The following is a 27,012-nucleotide window of genomic DNA, read 5'->3' on the forward strand; positions in this document are numbered from 1 at the left end:
TAAATGTTGAAGTAAAAGTACCAGTCCACGCTGAGAGAGCGCCTCCTGTAGGCTGGAGGTCTGGACGGCAGACTCCTGTCCTCCTTGCAGTGTTTGTCCTTCAGAGAGAGTCGCTGAGTCAACTTCACAATCCCAGACTCAGGCCTGCAAAACACAGACACACACACAAATAGCAATTAATTCTCTGATTTACTAAATGTTCACGCTGCCAGAGATTAGTTCAGAACTTTACCAAACATTTTCCATCATGTTTCAACAGGTTTCATGTGTATGTATAAATATCTGATCTTCACCTACAAACAAATAATATATTTAACCATTTCAGTGTCACTAAACTTTATCAGTTCAATCAAAAATCATTTTGCCCAAAACTAAAAGGAGAAATAAAATTTAATATAAATAATAATATAATTAATATAATAATTATGTATAACAATAATAAAAAATTGTTTTATTATTATTATTATGATGATTTTATTATTATTATTATTATTATTGTTGATTATTATTCTGACTGTTGTTATTATAATGACGATGATTATTAGTATCATAAAAAACATGGAGTATAATATTAATAATAAAATAAATAAATAAATGATAATAAAATAAATTAAATAAATAAATGATAAACAAACAAATCTTAATTAATTGTTTTACATTTTCGTAACGTTTTCACAATATTTTAAATAAAATATGGATAATAATAAATTAAATTAAACTAACAAACAAACAAATAAATAAATATTTTTGTTGTTTTACATTTTCCTAAAATTTCCATGTTACATTTTTATTCACAGATTTTTAAACTTATGCACCAAATGTTTTTTTTTTTAACTTGGAAGGTAAATTTATAAGGAAAATGTTTAACTGTCATAAAATAATATCACAGTACAATTTTATTTATTTTTTTAATGGTCGAAAAACAGGCTTGATTTTCTTTTTGCAAAATATAGCCTGATATTTTCCTCTTTAGACAATGGGGTGCAACATGACCCAGAAATGTTCTCCATGAGATTCCCCTGTAAAACTTTATGTAAGAGGGATTGCGTGTGTTGAATTTGGCATCTCATTAGCAACAGTGAGGTCATGACAGCAGCAGTCGCCTGGACGGCAGCGGACACATGCAGATCTGACAGCGCTGTAAATACGTGAATCAACAATCTTGCAATCGCTTAATGACAATCAAGTCAACAAGTGCGACTGAAGAATGTTTAAACACTGAAGGACAAGGTCAGCGAGCAAACGGCAGTGCCAGCGTGCCCAAAACACCCATGACACGGAGAGTGACGCATCCGTATTTCTAGAGGGAATGTTCCTAGATAGAAGCCGTTTGGGAATAAGACAGGAAGAAGGACTGCGGGATGAATCTGATTCCAGCGGCAGCTGTTCTGGATGACACTGTGCTCAGTTGGGGTCCCACATGCTGACGTAATGCCATTCGAAGATTTCTTACAGTAGGAAGGCCTGAGTGATGACATCACCTCCTTCAAGAGAGCACACGCCACGCGGACACATACACACAAACACGAGTATAAAAATAAATACCAAACATAAACACAGCACAAGTCAACGCTTAATTCGTACGCACTTAAAGACATGATTGAGAGAGGGAGAGAGACCAGATCCGTTTCAAAACCAAGTGAGCTGCGCAAAGCATTCTGGGATTGCCTTCTATGAATGTTGTCACAGAATTTGGCCAATTGAACGCCACAAAAAATATTTAGGCCTTTAAGATTTATGTATTTGAATTGCATACAGCTTTAACAAACACTAATAAACTTAATATGATGCATATTTGTCAGTCATACACAAATGAAACTGATAAGAAACAGGTTTCTGTAACAGAAACACACTGAATGTGTTTTAAATACACAATTACCGCAGGTTTATATAATTATCATCAATAATTCAAATCTCATGCGTTTGAACTAATATAGCTTATGGAACAGCAATACACAGCTATTCATATTTTAACCATGTTCTTACTTTTAACTGATTCTAAGCTATTTGAATAAATGCATTTCGAAAATATGATTATTTAAATAAAAATCAAATAGATGCAAATAGTTAATAATAAATTATGCAATATGTTTGAGTACAGAAATCGTACCTGCTTTTAAATTTTTCATTTACGTATGACTGACAAATATGTATGCATCAACATTAAGTTTATTAGTTTATGTAAAAAAAATAATAAAAATAATAATAATTTATATGCTAATTCACATTCATACATTTTAAATGAAGACTTAAATATTTTGCGCCTGCGTGAAACGCAGTGTAGGTACTGTAGGCGCGCTGGAGAGAGCCGGAGAGAGCCGGAGAGACGAGCGTCTGCCTCTGTCGTTTGATGTCGATCGGAGCTCAGACTGCAGCCAGCGCACAGATCCAACGCTTCGGCCCAGGCTGCTCATTAGACAAGCATATAAATACCAAACACACACAGTATTAAACACCAGTGCCAGCGGAGACATAAATTGGTTAGTTAAGACAAAAATAAAAAGCTCTCCATATACCGCAACATCAAATGTGTCGTGCCGTGTTATTCCACTTAAAGGCTTTGACCCTCACACACACACACACACACACACACACTGGGGTATGTGTTGTGTGTTTATTTAAAAAAATTAAAAATCACCATTACAGTGACTCAGTAAATTTTCAAATCATGTGTGTGAGTTTCAACATTAGTGACTGATGTTCTACATCAGCATTTTTGTCTTGTTTAAGCAGAATGTCAAGCAGAATGTTTCTAGCCTGGTCCTACCAGACTCTCCTACATGTCATTTGTACAGAGAGTCTGGCCACTCTCCATTGACAAGCGTTAACTTCCTTGAAGGCGGGTTCTCTGTTGAAGTTTAAAACTATTGGATCTGCCCAGAGCCACTCTGGATCTGCATTAACCAATCGCTAGCGTTTGGTCATGACGTAACCCTACCACTCAAACTAGCGCACGACCTCAACGTCATCGTTCTCAGCCACTCCCCCTGTTCGCTGATTGGACCGCCAAAAATTTGGCCGGAGAAAACCCAAGAATACACCGCAAACCCAGACGGAGTACTGGGTTTGATTGAGCGGAAGTACGTAGGAGGGCGGAGCCAGGCTAGAATGTTTCTGGGAAAGGAAGTGTTCTTTCACCCCAGTGCAAAAATATATTTATTAAATATGATGAAATATATAAGCTAAATAAGGTGGCATTTCAAACATGTAAACTATCCATCTGTCTATCCAATATCTGTCTATTTGTCTATCTATCTATCTATCTAACTGTCCATCTGTCCATCCGTCTATCCATTTGTCTGTCTGTCTGTGTATCTATCTGTCAGGCCTATAAACATGTAAAGCTTCTTTACTTTATTCAAAACTTTCAAACAAGTTGCTTGACTAGATAAAAATTAGACACATACATTTCTTGTCATTTCAATTTACCCTCTGAATCATGTTTGCTATCAAATTCAAAACAAATTCAAGAACTGAATTGGAATTTAAACAACATTCTCAATCCAGTTCCGATTATGCACAACCTTGTAAATGATTATGATATCTGACTATTGATCAACCAATGGCCTGTGTATTTGAAAAGACATTTCAGAAGTCAAAAAGTTGCTATATTTTGATGGACAATTATGCACTTTATTCTTTAAAATTACATGCACTGATGAATCAGTCACAACAACAGAAGGAGCATGTATTATGAAAGAAGTCAAATTTGACTTCATCACACATATACATCAACACTTAATACAGCTATAAACACACTGATTCATGTTCCCAGAACTCCAAAATAAAAAGCGGTTTCCCTAGAGGGCCACCTACTCTCTCTCTCTCTCTCTCTCTCTCTCTCTCTCTCTCCAACTCTCTTCTCTCCCTCACTCTCTGCCTCTCTCTCTCACTCTCCGTCTCTCTCTCACCATCAGAGCAGTGTGAACACAATCTGCCTCTCTCTCTCTCTCACTCTATGCCTGTTTCTCTCTCTCTCTCTCTCTCTCTCTCTCCATCAGAGCAGTGTGAACAGTCTGCCTCTCTCTCTCTCTCTCTCTCTCCATCAGAGCAGTGTGAACAGTCTGCCTCTCTCTCTCTCTCTCTCTCTCTCTCTCTCTCTCTCCAGATCTGCTTGTGTCGGCCCGTCTCCACACACAGATTGTGGTCACTAATGCGATACCTTGTCATGAGCTTTCTCTGACCATAATTACTAATATTGGTCAGGTATGGTGCCAATTTATAATCAGACTTTATTTTGTGGAAGTATTTTAATTTATTTAATTGTGTGACTTTTATCTGCCAATCGTGTATGTATTCTTCTTGGGTTATTTTCCCTATTTTCAGTGCAGTGTCTGAACTGAATTGTTGAATTAAGTTGATGTTTTTCCACTAAATATTGCATGGGGTCGCTCTCTGTGTGTCCTGCCCTGTGTCTGAGAGCGCAGTGATGGTAACTCTCTGTCGGCGCGTCTGATAGATGGAACCAGAACTTTACGGCTCTCTTCTGGATTTCTGGAATCTGCCTAATTCTGCCTGGCAACCCAGACTTAGAGCATTTCTGTGAGTTCCCAGGATGTTCTTGCAGAACTCAAGGTGGAAAATTTCATCAGGGGTTTTGTCCTAGGATTTGTAATTGAATTTAAATTTGGGGCCCCAGATTTCATAGCCGTATAGAAGGATAGGTTTGAAGCCACAGTTTAATGGGTGCATGGGTTAAATTTGAACAGGGGTTTTCTTATACTATAATAAGCCCTACATGCTTTATCAGTCAGATCTTTTATTGCAGTGTCAAATTTTCCAGAAGCTGAGATTGTCAGACCCAAATAATTATAACAGGTGACATGATTATTATCTAAATTTATATTTCTTGTCAGTAAGGCGAGTTTTTTTTCTGAAAGATCATTATTTTGGACTTCTCCATGTTTATTGGTACATAAAAACTACTACATACTACAACATCCTTATGCATCACTTTCTGCCAGGACTTTTACGTGCTTTTCCCAAATCACTGAAGTGACGTCGACGTCCGGGTTAGTGGTAGCATTAGCCATCAGGCAAGTGTTATTTAAATAAACTCCTGATGTACTTACAAACTTTCCAATGCCTCGTTTTATGAGTACAGAACCTATTTGTACTACTGTAGAAGTTTGGTACCATTCTGGGCATTATTAGTGGGGTAATTTACGAGATACATCCTTGGATCCATTAGCGCCTGCACTAAGCCATTCGGCTGATATCTCTAAATAAGCTCTAACGTTAATAAATGTTCGGGCAAGGGGAAAAAGGCTTCTGGGGGGGGTTTGGCTCGAGGTCATGGTGCAAAGGACCCTAGGTTGATTTTACTCCGAACCATCCCTTTAACTGATGAGTTGTTAAACTGATCATTTTCTTCTCTTCACTAAATGAAGTAAACAGAAATGAATCTATCATGTTCTGAACCCGAGTGCTGTGGAGCTGAGCTTTATACTGGGCAGGACTGTCTTTACTCCATATAAATCTGGAAGAAAGGGTGTACAGTTTAACCTTCTGTTCTGAAGAAGCCAGGAGATTCACGGATCTGTTCAGACTGAGGACTCTGGTCTGATAACGGCAGCTGTGATTTTACTGTGGTCTATATCTGTAATGGTGTAATCTACTGTACTGCTGCATATGAGAGGTCGGTGAATCGACCCAGAGAATCTCCCTTTGTTCTGCTGTTAAATATATATAGACCAGGCTTTTGCAGAGCAGGACTTGTTTTCCATGTCTGTTTATTGTGTTGTCACATGCCTTAGTAAAGTGTTTCTGTTGATATATATGTGAATTGTTAATATATTTGTCTCCATCTGAGGTAATGTAATCCGCTTCCTTCCCCGTTCTAGCATTCAGATCCTGCATTAACACTAGAACTACCAAGGCAGTCATTTTGACTGTTTTAAAATTTTGTTGAAATAAAACCCATGTAACTATAGGACCCTGACTTTTCCTAAATGTGTCTATATTTTATTCTATCATTGTTATTTTATTAAAATTACAAGACACAAAAGAGTTTTGAGTATTTCTACCTTGAATGGCCATAACAGTCTTACTGACCGTATGCATACAATTTTCATTGTAATTTTACAGCATGATATTTTTGCTCACTAAAACAAATATTGGTTACTAAATCAGTTAAATTTCTCGCAGTTTATTGTATTTTCATATTCTTTTCCTGTGACGGTCAGAATGACTGTTTTGGCCAATTTGGGGTATATGCATTTCATATGTGCCCATAAAGGTTTTACCTATGCATTGAAATGCATATTGGCGACGTTTTTGTAAGTTATTGTATTCTAATATCCAAGGATGAATACATTTGTTTTCATTTTACAAAGAAAATAATAGAAAATCGACTTTTTATCTGTAATTACAATAGCTGTTCTGTGGTTGTCGATTAACTAATACATGTTCACATACATTAGAATTAAAATGTATAGAGTTCTGATGTTTATTATTACCTATTCTAACATTACAGATCCATTTATTCTTAGATTTGATATAGCTTACTGAAAATATATGCAAATAATGTATGAGCGGTCAGAATGACTGCTATGGCCATTATAGTAGTTATAGAATTTCGGTAGTTCTAGTGTTAACAGAACCGATCCTAGAGATTGAAAGTAAACGATCTCTGACGGTAGGGTTGAAAAGATGTCTTCATTATAGTAAGGAGACTCATATGTGTGGCACACCTAAGTTTTATCCAAATATGTGTTTTTCCTTTTTTTACAGGCTGAATATAATGCCACAGATGATCTTTGAACCAAACTATGATTCCTCCTGAATCTCTTCCGTTTTTAAATGTTAGGCTGTTTGATTGAAGGGATTCGTAGCTCTCTGTAGTTTGGAGGAGTGCAGATTTTGGAGTCTAAATGACTCCATGTCTCAAGACATTGTTATATAATGAATATTATAACATGTTATTTTAAACGATGACATTGACAAATATTGGATTTACCAGAAAAAAATTATGAAATTCATGACCCAATCATGTTTTAAAATATAGATTAATCAATTAAAAAGGTAATATAGAGGATTTATAGAAATATAGCGAGTCGATCAATTTTACACGTTAAATAAAAAATAAATAGAATTAAATAAAAAAAAAAATTCGAAAGTAATTAAGAAATAATGATAATTCTTGAAAGACACACTATGAGTATTTAAGCTAACATATTGTCACATATAATTTTCAGCATGTGTTTTATCTGGATCAGGTCAGTGGTGTGTGTTCTACCTGTTCCTGCCACTACAGCGGCGTAGCTGTCTGTCTGTCTGACCCTCTCCTCACGCTCACCATGTGTTTTCTCTCTCTCTCTTACTCTCTACTTGTCTCTCTCTCTCTGCCTGTCTCGTGCTCTCTCTCTCTCTGCCTGTCTTGCACTCTCTCTCTCCACTTGTCTCTCTCTCTCTCTCTTACTCTCTCCACCTGTCTCTCTCTCTCTCTGCCTGTCTCGCTCTTAATTTATGTGGAGTAGATCCAGTGCAAATGTTAAAAGGTTTTATAAAGGGACGTTTGATGCTGGAGTTTGCATATTATGAAATGATAAATGATAGAGACTTTTTTTTGATGTGGGGAACAGAAGGTGTGTTGTGTAAGCCCAGTGAAGGGCAAGGTTATCAGATAAGTTTTGAACAATTTAATGTAAAATAAATCAGATTTTAAAGGTCTCTGCCTCTCTCACTCTCTCTCTCTCTCTCTCTCTCTCTCTCTCTCTCACTCACTCACTCACTCTCTCCGCCTGTCTCTCTCACTCTCTCCGCCTGTCTCTCTCTCTCTCTCTCTCTCTCTCTCTCTCTCTCTCTGTGGTCATTGCCGGAATGCTGTAATGGACCGAAAGCGACTCCCATCTTGTTGTTCCCTCCAGAATCCCACAATTCCACAGGGCGTCAAGATTCCAATCAGAGTGGAGACGGCCATCATGATGATTATTTATTCTGGAGCGGATCGTGAGCATGTGAATGTGTCATACATTTATAGAAACAAACCACACACACACACGGTAACACACAAGGGCGTGTGTTTGTGAGGAAGTGGTTTCCGCTGTGTCATCTCCATACCTACATCCAGACCGGCGGCCAAACGTGTGTATATGCCTGTGTGTGTGAGTGAACGAGAGAAGATGATGCCACACACACACACGCTCACAAATGAACGAGATGCCAGGCGTGTGTTCTTAGCAATGATTCCGCGGGAAAGTTCCTCTGGCGGGGCTTTATTGAGGTGTGTGTGTGTGTCTGTGTCTCTGGCACAGCACTGTTGGGGAACCGTCAGACTTTTCATGGCCAAACCACATCAAACATGCAAACCACAACGCCAGCCCCTCCACACACACACGGCTGAGTCAACCTTTACACATACACACATTAACCACAAAACCAAACACTGAAACATGCACACTTATTAAACTTATTAGACTGTCTATGTGAAAAATGCTTATGTGGGTCAGAGAGAGAGAGAGAGAGAGAGAGAGAGAGAGAGAGAGAGAGAGAGAGAGAGAGAGAGAGAGAGAGAGAGAGAGAGACTGCTGCCATATATCATTCAGGATAATTCATTTGATTTTCTCCCTTTAGTTCTGTAACCCACAATAACTAGTCTCACAACTTAAAGCTTATGTGATTTGTTCACAATTGGTTACTAGACGTTCAAACGGAAGACCACAAATGGTTACAGCACATGCATTTTATTTTTCACTAATTCTACACCTAGTCTTGCGGTGACCGCTAACAGTTCATTCACTGCACTCAAAAACAATGTGATCAGCTGAATTTAACCTCTGGGTGAAAGACCACAGCTTTCGTCTGCCTGACAAGACATTTTGCCAGCGTTTTGTCCGAAGAAACTATATATTCAACTGTAAATTATTTGAATAAAGTTTGCAAACATTTCCAGAAGTCAGTTATATTCAATTCGTTTTGAGACAACTTGGGCAACATGTAGTCAAAAGTTTAGGATCACTATGTTTTTTGTTTTTTGAAAGAAATTAATACTTTCATTCAGCAAGGATGCATTAAATTGATCAAACGTGACAGTAAATACATTTATAATGTTACAATGATTTCTATTTCAAAAAAATGCTGTACTATCTCTAGGGCTGTAATCTCCCAGTCGATTAGTCGATTATTGGTCGATACGTTCTGGCTCGACCAAAATTCTGATTGGTCGATTTTTTGCCACGTTCATTTCATCAGTTTTGCCGTGTTCATTTCATCAGGTGGAAAGCACTAATTGCTAACAGTCATTAATTGGTAACTAATTGGTCAGCACTAATCAGCACTAATTGGTAACAGTCTGTCTTCAGAACACCCCCCTTGTTTTCACTTCTTTTGGATTAGCCCAACCCACTGGAGAAGAGAGACAGATTGAAGAAAGTAGGCGACTAGAAGGTTTGCTGAATATTATTTATTTAATTGTGAGAATGTTTAATTCATAGTCAGTCAGTCCTCTTCTACCATGTCAACAAAGACATCGGCAGTGTGGCAGCATTTTTTTTAAAGTTATTAGTCTATTCGTGTCTCAGCCGCGAAGCTGAGCTCCTATGTTCAGCTGCACAGAGCGGCTGAAATTATAGTGTCTGTCAGTTATTATAATACATATGACAAAAACAATTGTCTAAATTATGTTGCATATTCCTCAAAAGTTCTTGTGATGATATCACTAGTTGACAACATAGTACTATTTTCGGAAATCATAGGTTATGATATTGCGCGCAGATGCACGTGATACAACGCTGCAGAGCCGACAGACTCGTGTGTCAGACTCATTTCAGTGCAAAATAATTAGGTCAAAAACGATTTAATATACTGCAAATAGCCTACTAGTTTTTTGTTTATTTATAATTCATTTAGGCGGACAACAAGGCTACCAAGTAGTCTACTGCGCACAGTGCGCAGATAATTAATTTAACGTTTTTTTTTTCCTAACGTCATTTTTAGTCGAAAATTTCAGGACTTCAGTCGACCAAGATTTTCTTTGGTTGATTACAGCCCTAACTATCTCTTTATCAAATAATCCTGAAACAACAATATATCACGGTTTCCACAAAAATATGAACTGTTTTCAGTCACTGATAATAATAATCATAAATGTTTCTTGAGCATCAAATCATCATATTAGAATGATTTCTGAAGGATCATGTGACACTGAAGACTGGAGTAATGCTGAAAATTCAGCTTTGATCACAGGAATAAATTACATTTTACATATATTACAACTGAAAACAGTTAATTTATGATGTAATAATATTACAAGGTTTTCTTCTGTATTTTTGGTCAAATTAATGCAGTCTTGGTGAGCAGAAAAGGTTTCTTTCAAAACATCTTACTGTTCCCACACTTTTGAACAGTGGTGTATTTAATTGTGGTCAGTGTGAATTTAGATTTAGTGAAACTCATTTTGATTTTGTTGCTTTGCACAGTGTTTAGTTTTCAGGACAAAAAAATTACGACTCTTCATGTCCGCTTAGGACACGTTATTAGAGCCGTTTACCTGTGACAAGAACACACACAACCAACATAGCGTTTAGGAAAAATGAAACCAACACTATATCCAATATCCCTGATCTAGGGTGAAAAATCTCACAAAGCAGCTTTATTAAACCTACCGAGAGTAAAAACCAGACTACATCTTGTGCTCGTCCTTTGATCAGACCCGATCAGCGGTTCAGTCCTCATTAGTCAGCCATTAGTGACAGATTTAGGAGATCTGCCATTTTTAATCTAGTAACCAAGGTAACATGGTGTTCTTGTGGATAGGAAGGCTCTCCTACGCCACATTGTATGACAGTTTCATAATTCACAGACTCAGAAAGACACAGACCCTCAATAATAAGGCAATCCTGAGTCAATGTAACATGTAAGCATTAAAGATACTATAGTAATCTAATGCACTCAATTCTGTCATGGGATGTTTTGTTTTTATCGACTTGTGAAGCCTCATCTTCACTCAATCATTAAGCTTTTGACTTTCGACTCAATTTTTATTATGATCACTTCTTTTTTCATTGATTATCTCTCAAGTTAATCTATGCTATGTTAACCTAAAGCAGCAAACCACCTAACAACACACCACGACCAGAGAAAGACTGTATAATGAGTAAGCAAGTCCACTTGCATGGATATTATAATGTCTTTTTTATTACATTAAAGCTAATTAAAATGACGTATATAATATAATACGTATGCATTTTTAAAATGAAAACTATCAAACATTATATGCATTTTTTCAGTTGAGGATGACCCCAAAGGAAAGTTATGTCTGATTTAGCTCATTTCTGGTGAATTTTGTCCCCAAAGTAAACACACATAAACACTCTCAGACTAACGCAGTGCTGTAATCACAGTCAGGTTGTAATACTCTAGATTATAGTTCATCTAAAACTAGATTATCTCTCTATTCAGTGGGTCACTAGGCCAATATGAAAAAATTTTAACCACTTGTCTAACCCTGGCATCACCAGAATGAGAGCATGACAGCGTGAGAACAGACGAGTCTTACCTTCTCTGACGCGTTCCCTTCCTGTCGATGGAGCCCAGACTCTGAAACACACACAAACACAACCTTACAACCAATTTTCAGAGATGGTCATTTCAAAGCATTATTATTACAGATTATTACACTGAGAATTCTTAATTCTGATTGGCCAATAGCAACATTCTGTTTTGTATAATGACACTAAACTGATTAAATAACTGCTGACTCACCAGTTTCCTACATATCTGTGCTAGTTTCATGTCTCATGTATCCCTCCACACACTTTCGTCTCATATAATCCAGTCATTTAAACCCTTCATGGCAATTTATTGATTGATTTGATAAGAAGCTGTGACACAGTTAGATATGGTCTCCAGCACCCTGTCAGCGGTTTAATTTGCAATAATGTCTGGATACATTAAACATTAATTATTTAATACATTTAACAATAGTGGATGGATGGATGGATGGATGAAATGGGTAGAAAGACAGAGAGCCCTATTTTAAGAATCTAAGCGCATGGTCTAAAGCGCACTGCACAAATGCACTTAGGGCGTGTCCGAATCCACTTTTGCTAGTTTAACGACGGGAAAAATGGTTGGCGCTCCCGGCGCATGGTCTAAAAGGGTTGTCCCTATTCTCTTAATTAGTAATGGGTGTGTTTTGGGTGTAACATGCAAAAAACCAATCAGAGTGTAATTTCCCATTCCCTTTAAAAGCCAGTTGCGCTCGCGCCATGGTGGGTTCGCTATTTACATTGCGCAATTTGCAAGCGGAAAAACTGAGCGCGTCTCCAGAGCGCAAACGGATCTGCTTGTGTGCGAGCTTAAAGTGCGCAAGCAGAACATCTACAGGACAAGCCGGATTCCACCATATCTTTATGTACACAATATTAATCTTTTACATTGTAATCCTTTTATTTTTATTTAGCATGTTTGTGTGCTGCTGCGCGTCCCTGTGTGTGTAATAAGCAGAGTGTATGTGCATTGTGGACCCGAAATTACTAACGCATTCTTTAAATAACCAAAAAATATTGCGCCATTGACTTTAGACCAGGTTTTTGTTGGTCAATGGCGCAGTCTATTTCAGTTCCTCAAAATAGCAACGCGTCAACAAGGCGCCGGGCGCACAAATGCATTTGCTATTTAAACAACATGGCGCAGGACGGGAAAATTATAAATTGCTTCAGGCTGAAACTAGCAAAAAAACTAGCAAAAAACACTTGCTAAAACACGTCGAGCCTGGCGTTGCATTGCGCCGGGTGTAAGATAGGGCCCTGAGAGACAGAACGATAGACTGAGAGAACAATACATAGAACGATATATAGAATGATAGACAGTAACAGACAGAGCAATAGACAGATATGACAGAACAATGATAAAACGACAGAAAGAACGATAGACAGAGAGCAACAGACAGATAGAATGAACAATGTATAGAATGATAGAATGATAGATAGATAGAATGATAGATAGATAGATAGATAGATAGATAGATAGATAGATAGATAGATAGATAGATAGATAGATAGATAGATAGAACGATAGCCAGACTGACAGATGTGGTGACATTTGAAATGGTGTGTGTGGTTGTTTCAAAGGCAACAGCTGGAGACAGGATGATCACTGCTGTGATTCTGACCTTTACCTGAGAGAGTCTCACAGACAAAAAAGACACCGAAAATGACATCTAAAGTATGATGATTATACAATTATACAAAGTTGTTTGTATAACAACCCGTTAACCACTGATAACATCAATTTCCACCCGTTTCTCCAGTGCATGAGCTACTCAAGATGAGCCTCAATCACAGTAACGTTAGTTGTGAATGAAATCACAGAAGATCATCTTCAGAGTAATTTTACACCTGAGCACCTCAAACCAGAGGAATTACACACTCATCAGAGCAAACGAGTGCTGGGATCAAATAAAAGGGTAACCACGAAATTATAACTTCTCACTGAGAACATCACTCAACACAGCATGTCTACATGCATCATGTGCGATTAGGTAAAGTCATTAGGTAAAGTCGTTTAACAAAACTACTAACACACACACACACACACACACACACACACACACTCTTCAGACATTCCAGTGATCACATACCTGTGTGGTTCCAGTTTCACCTGTCACACTCGCTTTCTCTTCGCTTAATTTGAGGGTCTTCAGGTACAGACCAACTAAACACACGCCGGATTCTGTCTATCTGTCTCTCTCTCCGCTGAAGGTGAAATAGTTTTTTTTCTTTTCTTTTTTTTCACAGCCCGTTTCTTTGCTACTGCTGACTTGGTGTACTTTAATTGTGGTTGCCAGGCGATAAGCTTCACTAACTGTGCAGTAAACAGAGAGAGAGAGAGAGAGAGAGAGAGAGAGAGAGAGAGAGAGAGAGAGAGAGAGAGAGAGAGAGAGAGAGAGAGAGAGAGAGAGAGAGAGAGAAAGAAAGAGAAAAAGAGAGAGAGAGAGAGAGAGAGAGAGAGAAAGAAAGAGAAAAAGAGAGAGAGAGAGAGGGGGGGGTGTTCTAAATGCTACTGCATACTAATTGCTGCTACAATAAAAGTTAAAAAACAGGCCAGTTGCACATCACACTTCGTGTTTGCTAGAAAGTTGCATCATATAATTCTGGAGCAAAATTGCAGTGTCATTTGACATTTCACATAATTTTTGACTCATGAGCAGGTGCTGTCAGATTCTCCCAAATCTGTCTTCAATAATTCACAAGCTAGTTTTATTTTCCATTTGAAATGACCCAAAACATCACGTGTCAAAAGTCACTTTTCCTGCATGTAATATTCAGAGTATTTATTTCTATTTGACATTTCATAAATGCAGAGGCGCAAGTAAGCAGGTATGAAATATTCATTCATTCACATCGGCCCCCGATTCACTCGTTTATCTGTTTATGTCATGCTGTTTCTCTTTTGTTCCATTGATTTAGTTGAAGTGCATCATTAACAGCTCGTCAGATATTCCTTCAGAAGCTTCTAGACGAGCAGCTGAATGCATGCAATTAAAATGTGAAAAATGGACCAGATGAGGAAGCAGTTGTGCATGATAATTCATGTTTCTTCTGAGAATGAGCTGCTTTTCTGTTTGCTTTATTGTGAATGAATCTGATCTTCCATGACTTCACTGACCCACTGAACCAACAGAGATATTACAATAGTTGTCAAATTTGTGAATGCATAAACTTTGTTTCATAGTTAAAATAACAAATATTCAACATTATGTTAAAAATTATTTTTTTTTTCTTCATGATACCACCTAACTCTGAAAGGAAAAAGAATCAAAAGTTACAAAAATAATAATTTAGCAAACTGAATAAATTGTAAAGTCAACCTCTGATAAAGTAGCTGACTACACTATAAAAACACTACAATACATAAAATTAAAACATTATTTTACAAAATAATAAAAATTGAATGTATATTATTACAATAATAATAATAATAATAATAATAATAATATTATTATATATATATATATATATATATATATATATATATATATATATATATATATATATATATATATACAGTGAGGAAAATAAGTATTTGAACACCCTGCTATTTTGCAGATTCTCCCACTTGGAAATCATGGAGGGGTCTGAAATTGTCATCGTAGGTGCATGTCCACTGTGAGAGACATAATCTAAAAAAAAAATCCAGAAATCACAATATATGATTTTTTAACTATTTATTTGTATGATACAGCTGCAAATAAGTATTTGAACACCTGTCTATCAGCTAGAATTCTGCCCCTCAAAGACCTGTTAGTCTGCCTTTAAAATGTCCACCTCCACTCCATTTATTATCCTAAATTAGATGCACCTGTTTGAGGTCGTTAGCTGCATAAAGACGCCTGTCCACCCCATACAATCAGTAAGAATCCAACTACTAACATGGCCAAGACCAAAGAGCTGTCCAAAGACACTAGAGACAAAATTGTACACCTCCACAAGGCTGGAAAGGGCTACGGGGAAATTGCCAAGCAGCTTGGTGAAAAAAGGTCCACTGTTGGAGCAATCATTAGAAAATGGAAGAAGCTAAACATGACTGTCAATCTCCCTCGGACTGGGGCTCCATGCAAGATCTCACCTCGTGGGGTCTCAATGATCCTAAGAAAGGTGAGAAATCAGCCCAGAACTACACGGGAGGAGCTGGTCAATGACCTGAAAAGAGCTGGGACCACCGTTTCCAAGGTTACTGTTGGTAATACACTAAGACGTCATGGTTTGAAATCATGCATGGCACGGAAGGTTCCCCTGCTTAAACCAGCACATGTCAAGGCCCGTCTTAAGTTTGCCAATGACCATTTGGATGATCCAGAGGAGTCATGGGAGAAAGTCATGTGGTCAGATGAGACCAAAATAGAACTTTTTGGTCATAATTCCACTAAACGTGTTTGGAGGAAGAAGAATAATGAGTACCATCCCAAGAACACCATCCCTACTGTGAAGCATGGGGGTGGTAGCATCATGCTTTGGGGGTGTTTTTCTGCACATGGGACAGGGCGACTGCACTGTATTAAGGAGAGGATGACCGGGGCCATGTATTGCGAGATTTTGGGGAACAACCTCCTTCCCTCAGTTAGAGCATTGAAGATGGGTCGAGGCTGGGTCTTCCAACATGACAATGACCCGAAGCACACAGCCAGGATAACCAAGGAGTGGCTCTGTAAGAAGCATATCAAGGTTCTGGCGTGGCCTAGCCAGTCTCCAGACCTAAACCCAATAGAGAATCTTTGGAGGGAGCTCAAACTCCGTGTTTCTCAGCGACAGCCCAGAAACCTGACTGATCTAGAGAAGATCTGTGTGGAGGAGTGGGCCAAAATCCCTCCTGCAGTGTGTGCAAACCTGGTGAAAAACTACAGGAAACGTTTGACCTCTGTAATTGCAAACAAAGGCTACTGTACCAAATATTAACATTGATTTTCTCAGGTGTTCAAATACTTATTTGCAGCTGTATCATACAAATAAATAGTTAAAAAATCATACATTGTGATTTCTGGATTTTTTTTATAGATTATGTCTCTCACAGTGGACATGCACCTACGATGACAATTTCAGACCCCTCCATGATTTCTAAGTGGGAGAACTTGCAAAATAGCAGGGTGTTCAAATACTTATTTTCCTCACTGTATATATATTGCATGAAGGACAATATTTGTAACTTTTTAAGCAGTTTCGTTTTTAATAATTTTAATAATTCTTGTGTTGAATTTGTTTTAATTATAATCTGCATATTAAAAGTACACTATATAACATATGGCCCTCCAGTTATTAAAAAACAATAATGCAGAGATTTTGCAAAGGAACATTTATTTTGGTTGTGCATGAGTGCAGATGAATATGGTTTGCATGAGACGTGATTGTAGCTCTACACATTAATAGACAATATTTCCTTGATGATAAATTCCAGCGCAGCTGTGAGAACTTGAGTGGGAGAACTTGCAAAATAGCAGGGTGTTCAAATACTTATTTTCCTCACTGTATATATAATAAAATAACAATATTTTTAATTGTATACTTTAATACTAATAAATATATGGTAAAACAATAAGGTTTCATTTGTTAACTACATTAGTTAGCATGAACAATACTTATACATCATTTATAAATCTTAGTTAATGTTAATTTCTACATTTACTAATACATTTTTAAAATCACAATGTTTATCTGGTAACAGTTCATTCAAAGTGAACTAACAAGAACAAACAAAGAATTATTGTATTTATAGTAACTAACATTAACAAAGGATAAATGCTGTAAAATATTTTGCTCATAGTTACTTCATGTTGATGTTCATGTTAACAAGTGAGACCTTATTATAAAGTGTTAACGAATATATTATATACTAACTATACTTTTTACTTTACATGTAATATTTCATATTTCAACACTTTTCAGCACTTTTTATATACTTTACATAGAAAATAGTGAACATTTTTCAGTATTTGATACTAGACTCATTTTAATTGTGAAAGAAAATTTGATGCATTAAAATATAATCATAAAAAAATACAAATTACAATAATGATGTCACTGAAATTATTTTTTAAATCATTTTAAACGCACAGTGCGTTTAGTGATAAAAAATAATTTATATATCTATATTTATAATTCATAATTTAGATTTAAACAGATCCAGCTTTCTAAACTCCAGGAAACAGGAAAATTTACATTCACGACAGAAATCTTAAACAAAACATGTCCATGCCTTTTCCAGGACTGGAAATCACAATTTCAATGACCATGGGAAACTAGAAGAAAAAAAAATCCTACAAAATTTTATTAGATTACTCACAAATTTATACACTATAAAAGTTATTCTGAGAGACGAGTCATGTTTACACACGGCAAATCCTAGTTTCTAGTCTGGTTTTCTGGTCAATCTACAGTACCTAAAACATGCCCCACACACACACACACACACCACTCACTTCTGTGTGTTGTGTGTCTATAGGTGGGCAGAACTCCAGAAGAGATGCCTGCTGAGGTTGCCATGGTAGCAGTGTCTCAACCAATCCAAGAGCTCCCATAATGCCATGCAGGGATTTGGGACACTGGCTGGGCATACGTCATTCAAAAGAGAAGGTTAATGAAACTAATGATGAATATATGAACATAAACACATGCTGGGAGACTCACGTTCTGTCTTTTAAATGCGTTTAAAAGTTAAATTCTCAAAAGTCAGAGCCTGATACTGTAGCTTCCCGTCTCTGGCAGACACATATTCACACCCACTTTAACTAATTGAGGTTGTTCTAGTATGAAATGGAAAATTGGAAACATTTGCAGCACATTATATGAAATGGAAAATCTAAAAGTGTCTCTCTCTCTCTCTGTTCGTTTGCCATAATGATCCGCAGTTTAGCTCCCGTCTGCACGCATGGCTGTGCGCTAATTATAATTGAAACGGTTCTCCAAAACATAAGACCTTTTATAATTGTTCTTCCATATTTCTCACTGAATTTCTGTTTATTTTAGACTATAAAACATATAGAGTAGCAGTGAAAAGATTGGAAACACTTGACTGGATTTATGTTTCTCATGATTTTAAAAAGCCTTTTGATCTAAAAGCTTCTGCAAGTGTGAATTTGTTTAGAAAACTAAGATTCAAGAACAATTAACAGAATATTTAAATGTATGTAAATGTATAATATTATGTCTGATAAGAAATGGAAGTGTTTGATTTATTTGTTGAGCAATTTTTCTAATGTAAAATAACCACATACAAACACACACACACACACAAATAAATGAAACAGTCAAAAGCTGTTTTTGTGACACACTGAGCCGTCGTTCTATTCCTCCTTTCTCTCCAAAATAATTACCTCTCAATCAATTAAAAAGACCCAAAAACTGAACGTGTCTTTTGTTGGCATATGATTATTATCCAATTTAGTCCAATTCGTTCCAAAAATTCAGGAGTAGTGATAAGCAAATGTGTGACGGCGTAGTGTGACAGGAGTAGTGATGACAAAAATGAGGATTTGTACATTGAAACTGACATGACGTGCTATTCAAACCAACAAAATGAGGGGGAAAATCTGCTTCAGTCACTACGTCAAAATCATTTCGAAATCAAGAGAGAAATGGACAGTATTTATAACTAATTTCCTTTACCAGGAGATGCACATACTTTTATGTAAAACAGACCAAAATGTTTTAGATTATGAGGATGCTGTGGAAACATCTGTTTATGTTTGTGTATTGCATAAGAAATAATAAAATAAAATGCATATAAATTCCCTGCTTTGTGTTCATTGTTTGTTAACACCATGTAAAGCCTGTATTAAAAAATAAATAAATAAATAAATAAATAAATAAATAAAGTAGATAAAGTAAATAAAATAAATAAAATAAATAAAATTCCCTGATGTGTTTTACAGTTGATGTGTTTTACAGTTTCAAAGCCTGTATTAATAAATAAATAAATAAATTAATAAATAAAAGTTAATAAAATAAATAAATAAAATAAAATAAAATAAAATAAAATAAAATAAAATAAAATAAAATAAAATAAATAAATAAAACAAAATTCCCTGATACGTTTTACAGTTTTTCAAGACCATGAGAAGGCCGTATATAAAGAGTTACCTAGGAACAATAAAAGATTATGAGGATGCTGTGGAAACATCTGTTTATGTTTGTGTACTGCATAAGAAATAAATAAAATGCATATAAATTCCCTGCTATGCTTTATTGTTTGTTAACACCATGCAAAGCCTGTATTAAAAAATAAATAATAAAATAAAATAAAATAAAATAAAACAAAACAAAACAAAACAAAACAAAACAAAATAAAATAAAATAAAATACCCTGATAAGTTTTACAGTTTTCCAAGACCATGAGAAGCCTGTATATAAAGAGTTACCTAGGAGCAATAAAAGATTATGAGGATGCTGTGGAAACATCTGTTGATGTTTGTGTATTGCATAAAAAAAAAAAAAAAGCATATTAATTCCCTGTTATGTTTTATTGTTTGTTAACACCATGCAAAGCCTGTATTAAAAAATAAATAAATAAACAAAATAAAGTAAATAAAATAAATAAATAAATAATAAAATAAAATAAAATACAATAAAATAAAATACAATTAAATTAAATTAAATTAAATTAAATTCCCTGATAAGTTTTACAGTTTTCCAAGACCATGAGAAGCCTGTATATAAAGAGTTACCTAGGAGCAATAAAAGATTATGAGGATGCTGTGGAAACATCTGTTTATTTTTGTGTATTGCATTAAAAAAAAAAAAAAATTTTAAATGCATTTTAATTCCCTGTTATGTTTTATTGTGTTAACACCATGCAAAGCCTGTATTAAAAATAAATAAAATAAAATAAAATAAAATAAAATAAAATAAAATTCCCTGATAAGTTTTACAGTTTTTCAAGACCCTGAGAAGCCCGTATATAAAGAGTTACCTAGGAGCAATAAAAGATTATGAGGATGCTGTGGAAACATCTGTTGATGTTTGTGTATTGCATAAAAAAAAAAAAAAGCATATTAATTCCCTGTTATGTTTTATTGTTTGTTAACACCATGCAAAGCCTGTATTAAAAAATAAATAAATAAACAAAATAAAGTAAATAAAATAAATAAATAAATAAATAATAAAATAAAATAAAATAAAATCAAATTAAATTAAATTAAATTAAATTAAATTAAATTAAATTAAATTCCCTGATAAGTTTTACAGTTTTCCAAGACCATGAGAAGCCTGTATATAAAGAGTTACCTAGGAGCAATAAAAGATTATGAGGATGCTGTGGAAACATCTGTTTATTTTTGTGTATTGCATTAAAAAAAAAAAAAAATTTTAAATGCATTTTAATTCCCTGTTATGTTTTATTGTGTTAACACCATGCAAAGCCTGTATTAAAAATAAATAAAATAAAATAAAATAAAATAAAATAAAATAAAATAAAATAAAATAAAATAAAATAAAATAAAATTCCCTGATAAGTTTTACAGTTTTTCAAGACCCTGAGAAGCCCGTATATAAAGAGTTACCTAGGAGCAATAAAAGATTCCTCTGGGTGAGGATGCTGTGGAAACAGGGAATGTGTCAGAATGAAAGAACCGCAGACCTGCGTTCATTGACACCGGACGATTAACATGTCGGTGAAGTGAGTCAGAGTGAGCGACAGACACAGAAAGCTCACGAGTGTGTCGTCGAGCATGTGTGTGTCTGCTGATGGGTGTGGATAGCAGCATCTACCACGGCCTGCGGTTACTGTGGGGAGCGACTGAATGCTACCCATAAATCTCTGCAGTGTAGCCACCTCAAATCAGGGTAATGGGGCTAGAAGACATGCTGTCATCCGCATGATGAAGTCATTCGCATGCAGACCGATGCCAGTCGCGGCGGTGGGTCCGTCAGACACCACTGATTTACTGACTGCTGCGCAACGGCCCGTATCTACGCTTACAATCAGCTTTTTTTGCTTTATTATGGGTGTGGGTCTCCATATTGAATATCTTTTCTCAAAACAATGACTGTGACCGGTCCAGCGCACAGCCAAGACCACAAAAATCAGTTTAGGTCAGCTTTACATGTTCTCTTTCTCACGGATCTCTCTGTTTATTTTCCTTCATTAGTATTAAACGAGCCATCAGGCATCAAACATTACTCTGGGCTGATCGTGCTGGTGTGAAGTGTGTGCTGAACTTTCTGCTGAAATCCAAATGAAAAGCGAGATAAAAAGAGAAGGAAGGAACAGAGTGACAGACAGCCACAGAAGAAGTGGATAAGTGGAGACGGGTGTTGAGCAGGTTATGATGGTCCAGGTCGCCCCTGCTGGAGGATGCTGGAACTACACCATCTGGATCCAATGACTGCTATTCAAACTCAGTTTATTTTGATTCAATTATTATTATCGGAAGCAACACATAAATCACAAATCGATTGATGATCAATCCTTGATTAGGAATGATAATGAACAGTTCTTTCCAGGTATTATCAATGCATAACAGATGCATATATATATATATATTTTTTTTTTTAAAACACACTTTTAGAAGAAAATGTTCTATATAGAAACTTAAAGGGTTCTGTCAGACTTTTAGGGGTTATTGGATCATTTCATGGATTTAGTTTTAACTTTTATTTCATTTTTAATTTGAATTAAATGTTATGAATTAAACAGCTCCTAAACAATTTATCACTAGAAAAAAAAAAGTAAATAAATGATTACATAATACTTTCATCTTTGACAGGTTACGACATTTCTCCTTATATAGAACCTTTTTTTTTTTTTTTTTGCATAAATGGGTCTTTAAACACTGTTTTGTTTCTAAGAGTGAAGTATTAGAAGAATTAATCTGAAATAATTTATTCTAAGATCCAGTTCATATCCTGAAGTTCTGTAGTTGTAATAGTAAAATCATTTACCTACGAATATTTGGATGCAGAATAATCTACATGAAAAGAGGTCTCATGTGACACATTAAAGAAACTGCAGTTAAACGACATAAATACCTAAATAAACTCAAGTGGTGATCTGTTTACTTGTTTGTTTATTTTCTTTAGCAAGCATACGTGCGTGTATGATAGGCTCTCTATCATGTTCCGCGCGCAGGGTTAGGAGCGATCTCCGATTATTTGCTGACACAAGAGGAAAACTCATTTTGGTTTGGAGTCGGGAGCCAGACATGGAGACAGACCGAGAGCCTGAGTAAAAGAGAGAGAGAGAGAGAGAGAGAGAGAGAGAGAGAGAGAGAGAGAGAGAGAGAGACGCTCTGATTCACACCTCTCCATTCCCACGGTATTTGGTTTGTTTACGTGCCGCGTGACACAAAAACACTCACATAAACGCAGACGTGCACAACAACAAACAACACTCAGTATCTAAGCCGAATTAACAGCAAAGAATGACGACCAACTCGCCAATATGACTTTCCTTTTTGACCTTGACTGTACAAATAAAAAGGAAATATTAGAAACACAAAATCAAAATTAGATTTTTTTGTGGTGTTCAATCAAATGTTGACAAAAATCATTTTTAGCACATATTCACATTTAAAATATGCAGTCTTTTTTTTCTGGAAAACATCCAAATATACTGAGGACTCACCCTGGACTACACTGATTTATGTCCGGTGGAACGTGAATGTCCCTGATTCCACTTGCAAACAACTAAGTAGAAAATCATGGATTATGGCTGTCTAACTTCTGCACCACCAAATGAAATTGTAAAAATAATGATTGACAGGATTATAATTGTCTATTCACATGAATCACTCTTTCCCCGCCATTGACAGAATTTTCCGGCACTCCACGTTTTCACTGTTATTCGGTAGGGGGCGCTATTACACATCTTCTGAAAGAGTTCAGAATCTCCGGATCAAAACACAGGCGAAGAAACAGAAGCAAGCGATAGAAGATTGCTTACGCACATATAAAATATCGCAATCATCAAACATTAAAAATCATATAAATCAAAACTGCCTAACGTTACCGAAAGAAATGTCGACCCAGGAAGAGGTATAGGACTGTGTAGGACTTTAAAGTATTTTAAACTACAAAAAAATAGAACTTTTAAGAAATAATAATCTGTATGCGAAATAATTAAAAATAAAATATAATTAAATAAAATAATAAATATTAAAGTACAATTTTTTGCATTGCAGAGTGAACAAATCTTGGTTAATCTTTTCTCCGGTGCTGTTTATTTCTGCGTCATGGTGGCTGATGTGATCTAAAACCCAAACTTGCTGAGTACCTGAAGCCCGAGCGCGTAAACACACACAGACAAGGACACAAACGCACTCAACATCACATGCATGGCATTTCGGAAGAAAATACCACAGACTCCACAGCTCAGCAGAGCTAATAAATAAAGGGGTCGGGGCGCCACCTCAAACCTTTCCTCTGTGTGTGTGTGTGTGTGTGTGTGTGTGTGTGTGTGTGTGTGTGTGTGTGTGTGTGTGTGTGTGTGTGTGAGAGAGGGGAGCTCTTTGGGAAACACACAGGTCTAAAGTTGCATCACCAGAGCATCAGTCTCTCTCTCCTTTACTGGCCGTGTGTCTGTAACTGAAACTCTGAGCGCGCTCGGTGACCTCAGTGAGTTCTGCGCTCATGAAGAAGACAGTGACTGAGTGAGTGAGAGAACATTTGTGTTTCAACAGCTCTGAAAAATTCCCTCGTTTTTATTTTGGCTTTCAGTTTCAGTTTAGTTTTAGTTAAGATTTAATGGTGAATAAATAGCAGGACTGCCAAATTAAAATTACATTACATTTGTCCTTACGTTTAACAGCATTCTATTTTTTTAACATTGTTTGACATTAAACTTCTTTATAGTTATTTCTCTTCTAAACATAATCTTTTTAGCAAATATACACTTTTACATTACAGTCACTCTCTTCTGGCAGTGTTATTTTAATATCACTGATACACTATTATAGTTTTTGTTAATATTATTAATTATTACAAAAAATAATAATTTTAATTTAAGTTTTTGTAATTTTGTTGTGATTTAGTTATTTATTTATAATATGTCTGTATTGTTTTTATTAAGATTTAGTTTTTAGTCTTAGTTATTTCAGTACTTCAGCAAAATCTTGCCTTGGCAACTAACTAACTTTTATTTCAGTTAATGTTTAATTCAAGCAATGAAAATGCTGATGACATCATCTTGCACTACAAAGATTTTTGTCCAATCAGAATCTTTCTAGAATGAGAACGTCCCTCCCCCTGCAACAGACCAGCAAGTAAAAGAAAAAAAACATGGTTCATGTCACAGCCAACTAAACTAAAACTCTAAAACTAACCTTATGGCTAATAAAAAAAATAATAATAATTGTATGTCCTAGCCATATTAAAAAAAAATTATATTACTTGTGAAACACAAACATGTACACTAACACTCCATTCATATCAGTAGCTTAAAAACATGTAAATAAACCATTTTATTTGACAGTGGATGACCTCATGGGGCGCCATGTTGAGATCACATGATCAGCTGAAAAATCACAGTAGATAGATTATAATAGATTTAGCAACTAAAATCTTTTGCACTATATGTCAGTATAGGCCAATTCACACATCGCCGACACACACTTCGTCGAAACACACTTCGTCTGGTTTTGTCCACCCCTACCAGCGCCTGTTGCCATTGGTCGGTGCTTGTTCGCACTACATGTTGAAAAGCCATTTGACGGGTCATGGGTAGGCATGTGCCGGTATCAAATTTTCATGCTGCGATTAATTGATTGAGCTTTTATCACGGTATACGGTATTATCACGATATTTTAATTGCTATAATTATTAAAGGTTAAAAATTAACAAATTAAATTAAATACAATTTAGTTTTCATTATAATAAATTATGACACAAGTAAAAATATAATACAAATGTAATATAGTGCACATATTTAGCAAAATACTCCTAGCTATTTTTTCTAGTCAACTGACGTGTTGGTCATTAAATGGCTTTCCTGAGGTAAATGTAACGTTCTGTGACATAATTGTTCACCTGCAGTTTTATTGACCTCTTTGGTTGAAAAACACTGATTGATCGATATTATGTATGAGGCATAAATACCTTTCGGTAAGTTGTACTGTATCTTTAAATAAAAAGTAACACATGATCGGTTTGCTTGAACTGAGGCGTTACAGCGATCGGTCACGTCACATTTACAAGCGCCAAAACGGTATTTATTGTCTGAATTTCGTAATAAAATGGACAGAACATGAGAGCTGAGAATTTTTTTCATATCAAAAGTAACCTGTTCTGTCCAGTCTGTCGGTGTCAGTGTCCTCTTTGCTCCGTGATTTTTCTCTGCGTGAGAAAATGGATGTGTGGGGCGAAAGCGTGTGAAAAGTGTCGATTGCGTGAGTCTCACACTGAATGCGTAGAGTTGCCCTGCTTTTAGAAGGGGGATAAATCGTCGGCAGCGTTCCTCCTTCCGCCATGCTTCTTCTCCATGTGAGGATTGTTTACATTAAACTAGAGTGCGCACTGCGCCGCATGCACACAGTGCTTCATGTGGGGATTGTTTACATCAGAGTGTGCACGTGTTTCGCGCAGCATATACGCAGTGTTTGTTTAAGCGGTTGATGGAAAATAAGCTAATGCGCGTTCTATAAATATAAATTCTTATCTATTATTTTTCACGGTATTTTGAAGTGCCCGCGATAACAATATCGTGCATATTCATTACCGCGATTTATCGCATTACCGAATACTGGCACATGTCTAGTCATGGGACGTCTGAGAAGTGACGTACTGTAATCTGGTGTTGGTCTATGTCTGTTGGTGCAGTGTGAATTGACCTTAAGACAACCGTCATCAGTCAACAGTGCAACAAAATACTTGCATATGCAAACTAGCAGGTGCTTAACTCTGAATGACATAACCGTTTCACCTGTACTTCTGATTCGTTCTCCTCCACAATTCCTAAAATGTATGCCAACAGATAGATTGTCATTCATGGAGAACATCGGAATGGCCTTACAAGAACAACTGCACATTACTACGGCACATTCCTGCATCCATCAAACAGCGATCTGCCCCAAAACACACACACACAAATATTTATTACAGCACACCAGGGGGAAATGCACCCTACGATGATGAGCGCATCCTCCTGGCATCCCGACCATCCCGTATTCGTGGTAAGCATAAGCATCTTACTACCGGCGCTAGTCATTTAGCAGATGCTTTCATCCAGCAGCATCACGGCACAGACGGGGCAGCTCGGGGTTAAGTGCACCGCTCAACAGCACAATAGATACAGGATCTCTGTAAATCTCCGGTTCATGGATCGAACCCACGCCAGGGGTCAATCTGTGACCTCTGGGCTGCAAGCCCAGATCCGTAACCATGACAGCACTGCAAACACACACACACTCGTAAATGAGATCAAATCACACCAAATTAATTCAATTACATCCTAATCATTTAATGTTCTCTCACATAATGCTGATGCAGAGATCAACAGATCAGTGTTATTTGTACGTGCCAGAGACACATGGAAACACATTTAAATCAAAACATCTTGTTTACTTTCCTGGTTTATTTTGAGCTGCAC

At 36.3% G+C, this 27,012-nt stretch overlaps 1 protein-coding gene across 3 annotated transcripts in view; it reads right to left on the reverse strand.

Moving 5' to 3' along the window:
- Positions 1-27,012, reverse strand: part of ankfn1b (ankyrin repeat and fibronectin type III domain containing 1b) — an 86,848-nt gene that overhangs the window by 24,636 nt on the left and 35,200 nt on the right. For all 3 annotated transcript variants that reach the window (XM_084103168.1, XM_084103167.1, XM_084103169.1), the window contains 2 exons: positions 11,498-11,538; positions 22-144 (listed from right to left, as the gene is read on the reverse strand). In XM_084103168.1, coding sequence (XP_083959294.1) covers positions 22-144; positions 11,498-11,538 — 164 coding nt within the window. The remainder of the gene's footprint in view (positions 1-21; positions 145-11,497; positions 11,539-27,012) is intronic.

Source organism: Abramis brama (genome assembly GCF_963993115.1).
Source record: "Abramis brama genome assembly, chromosome: 24".
NCBI lineage: Eukaryota > Metazoa > Chordata > Actinopteri > Cypriniformes > Leuciscidae > Abramis > Abramis brama.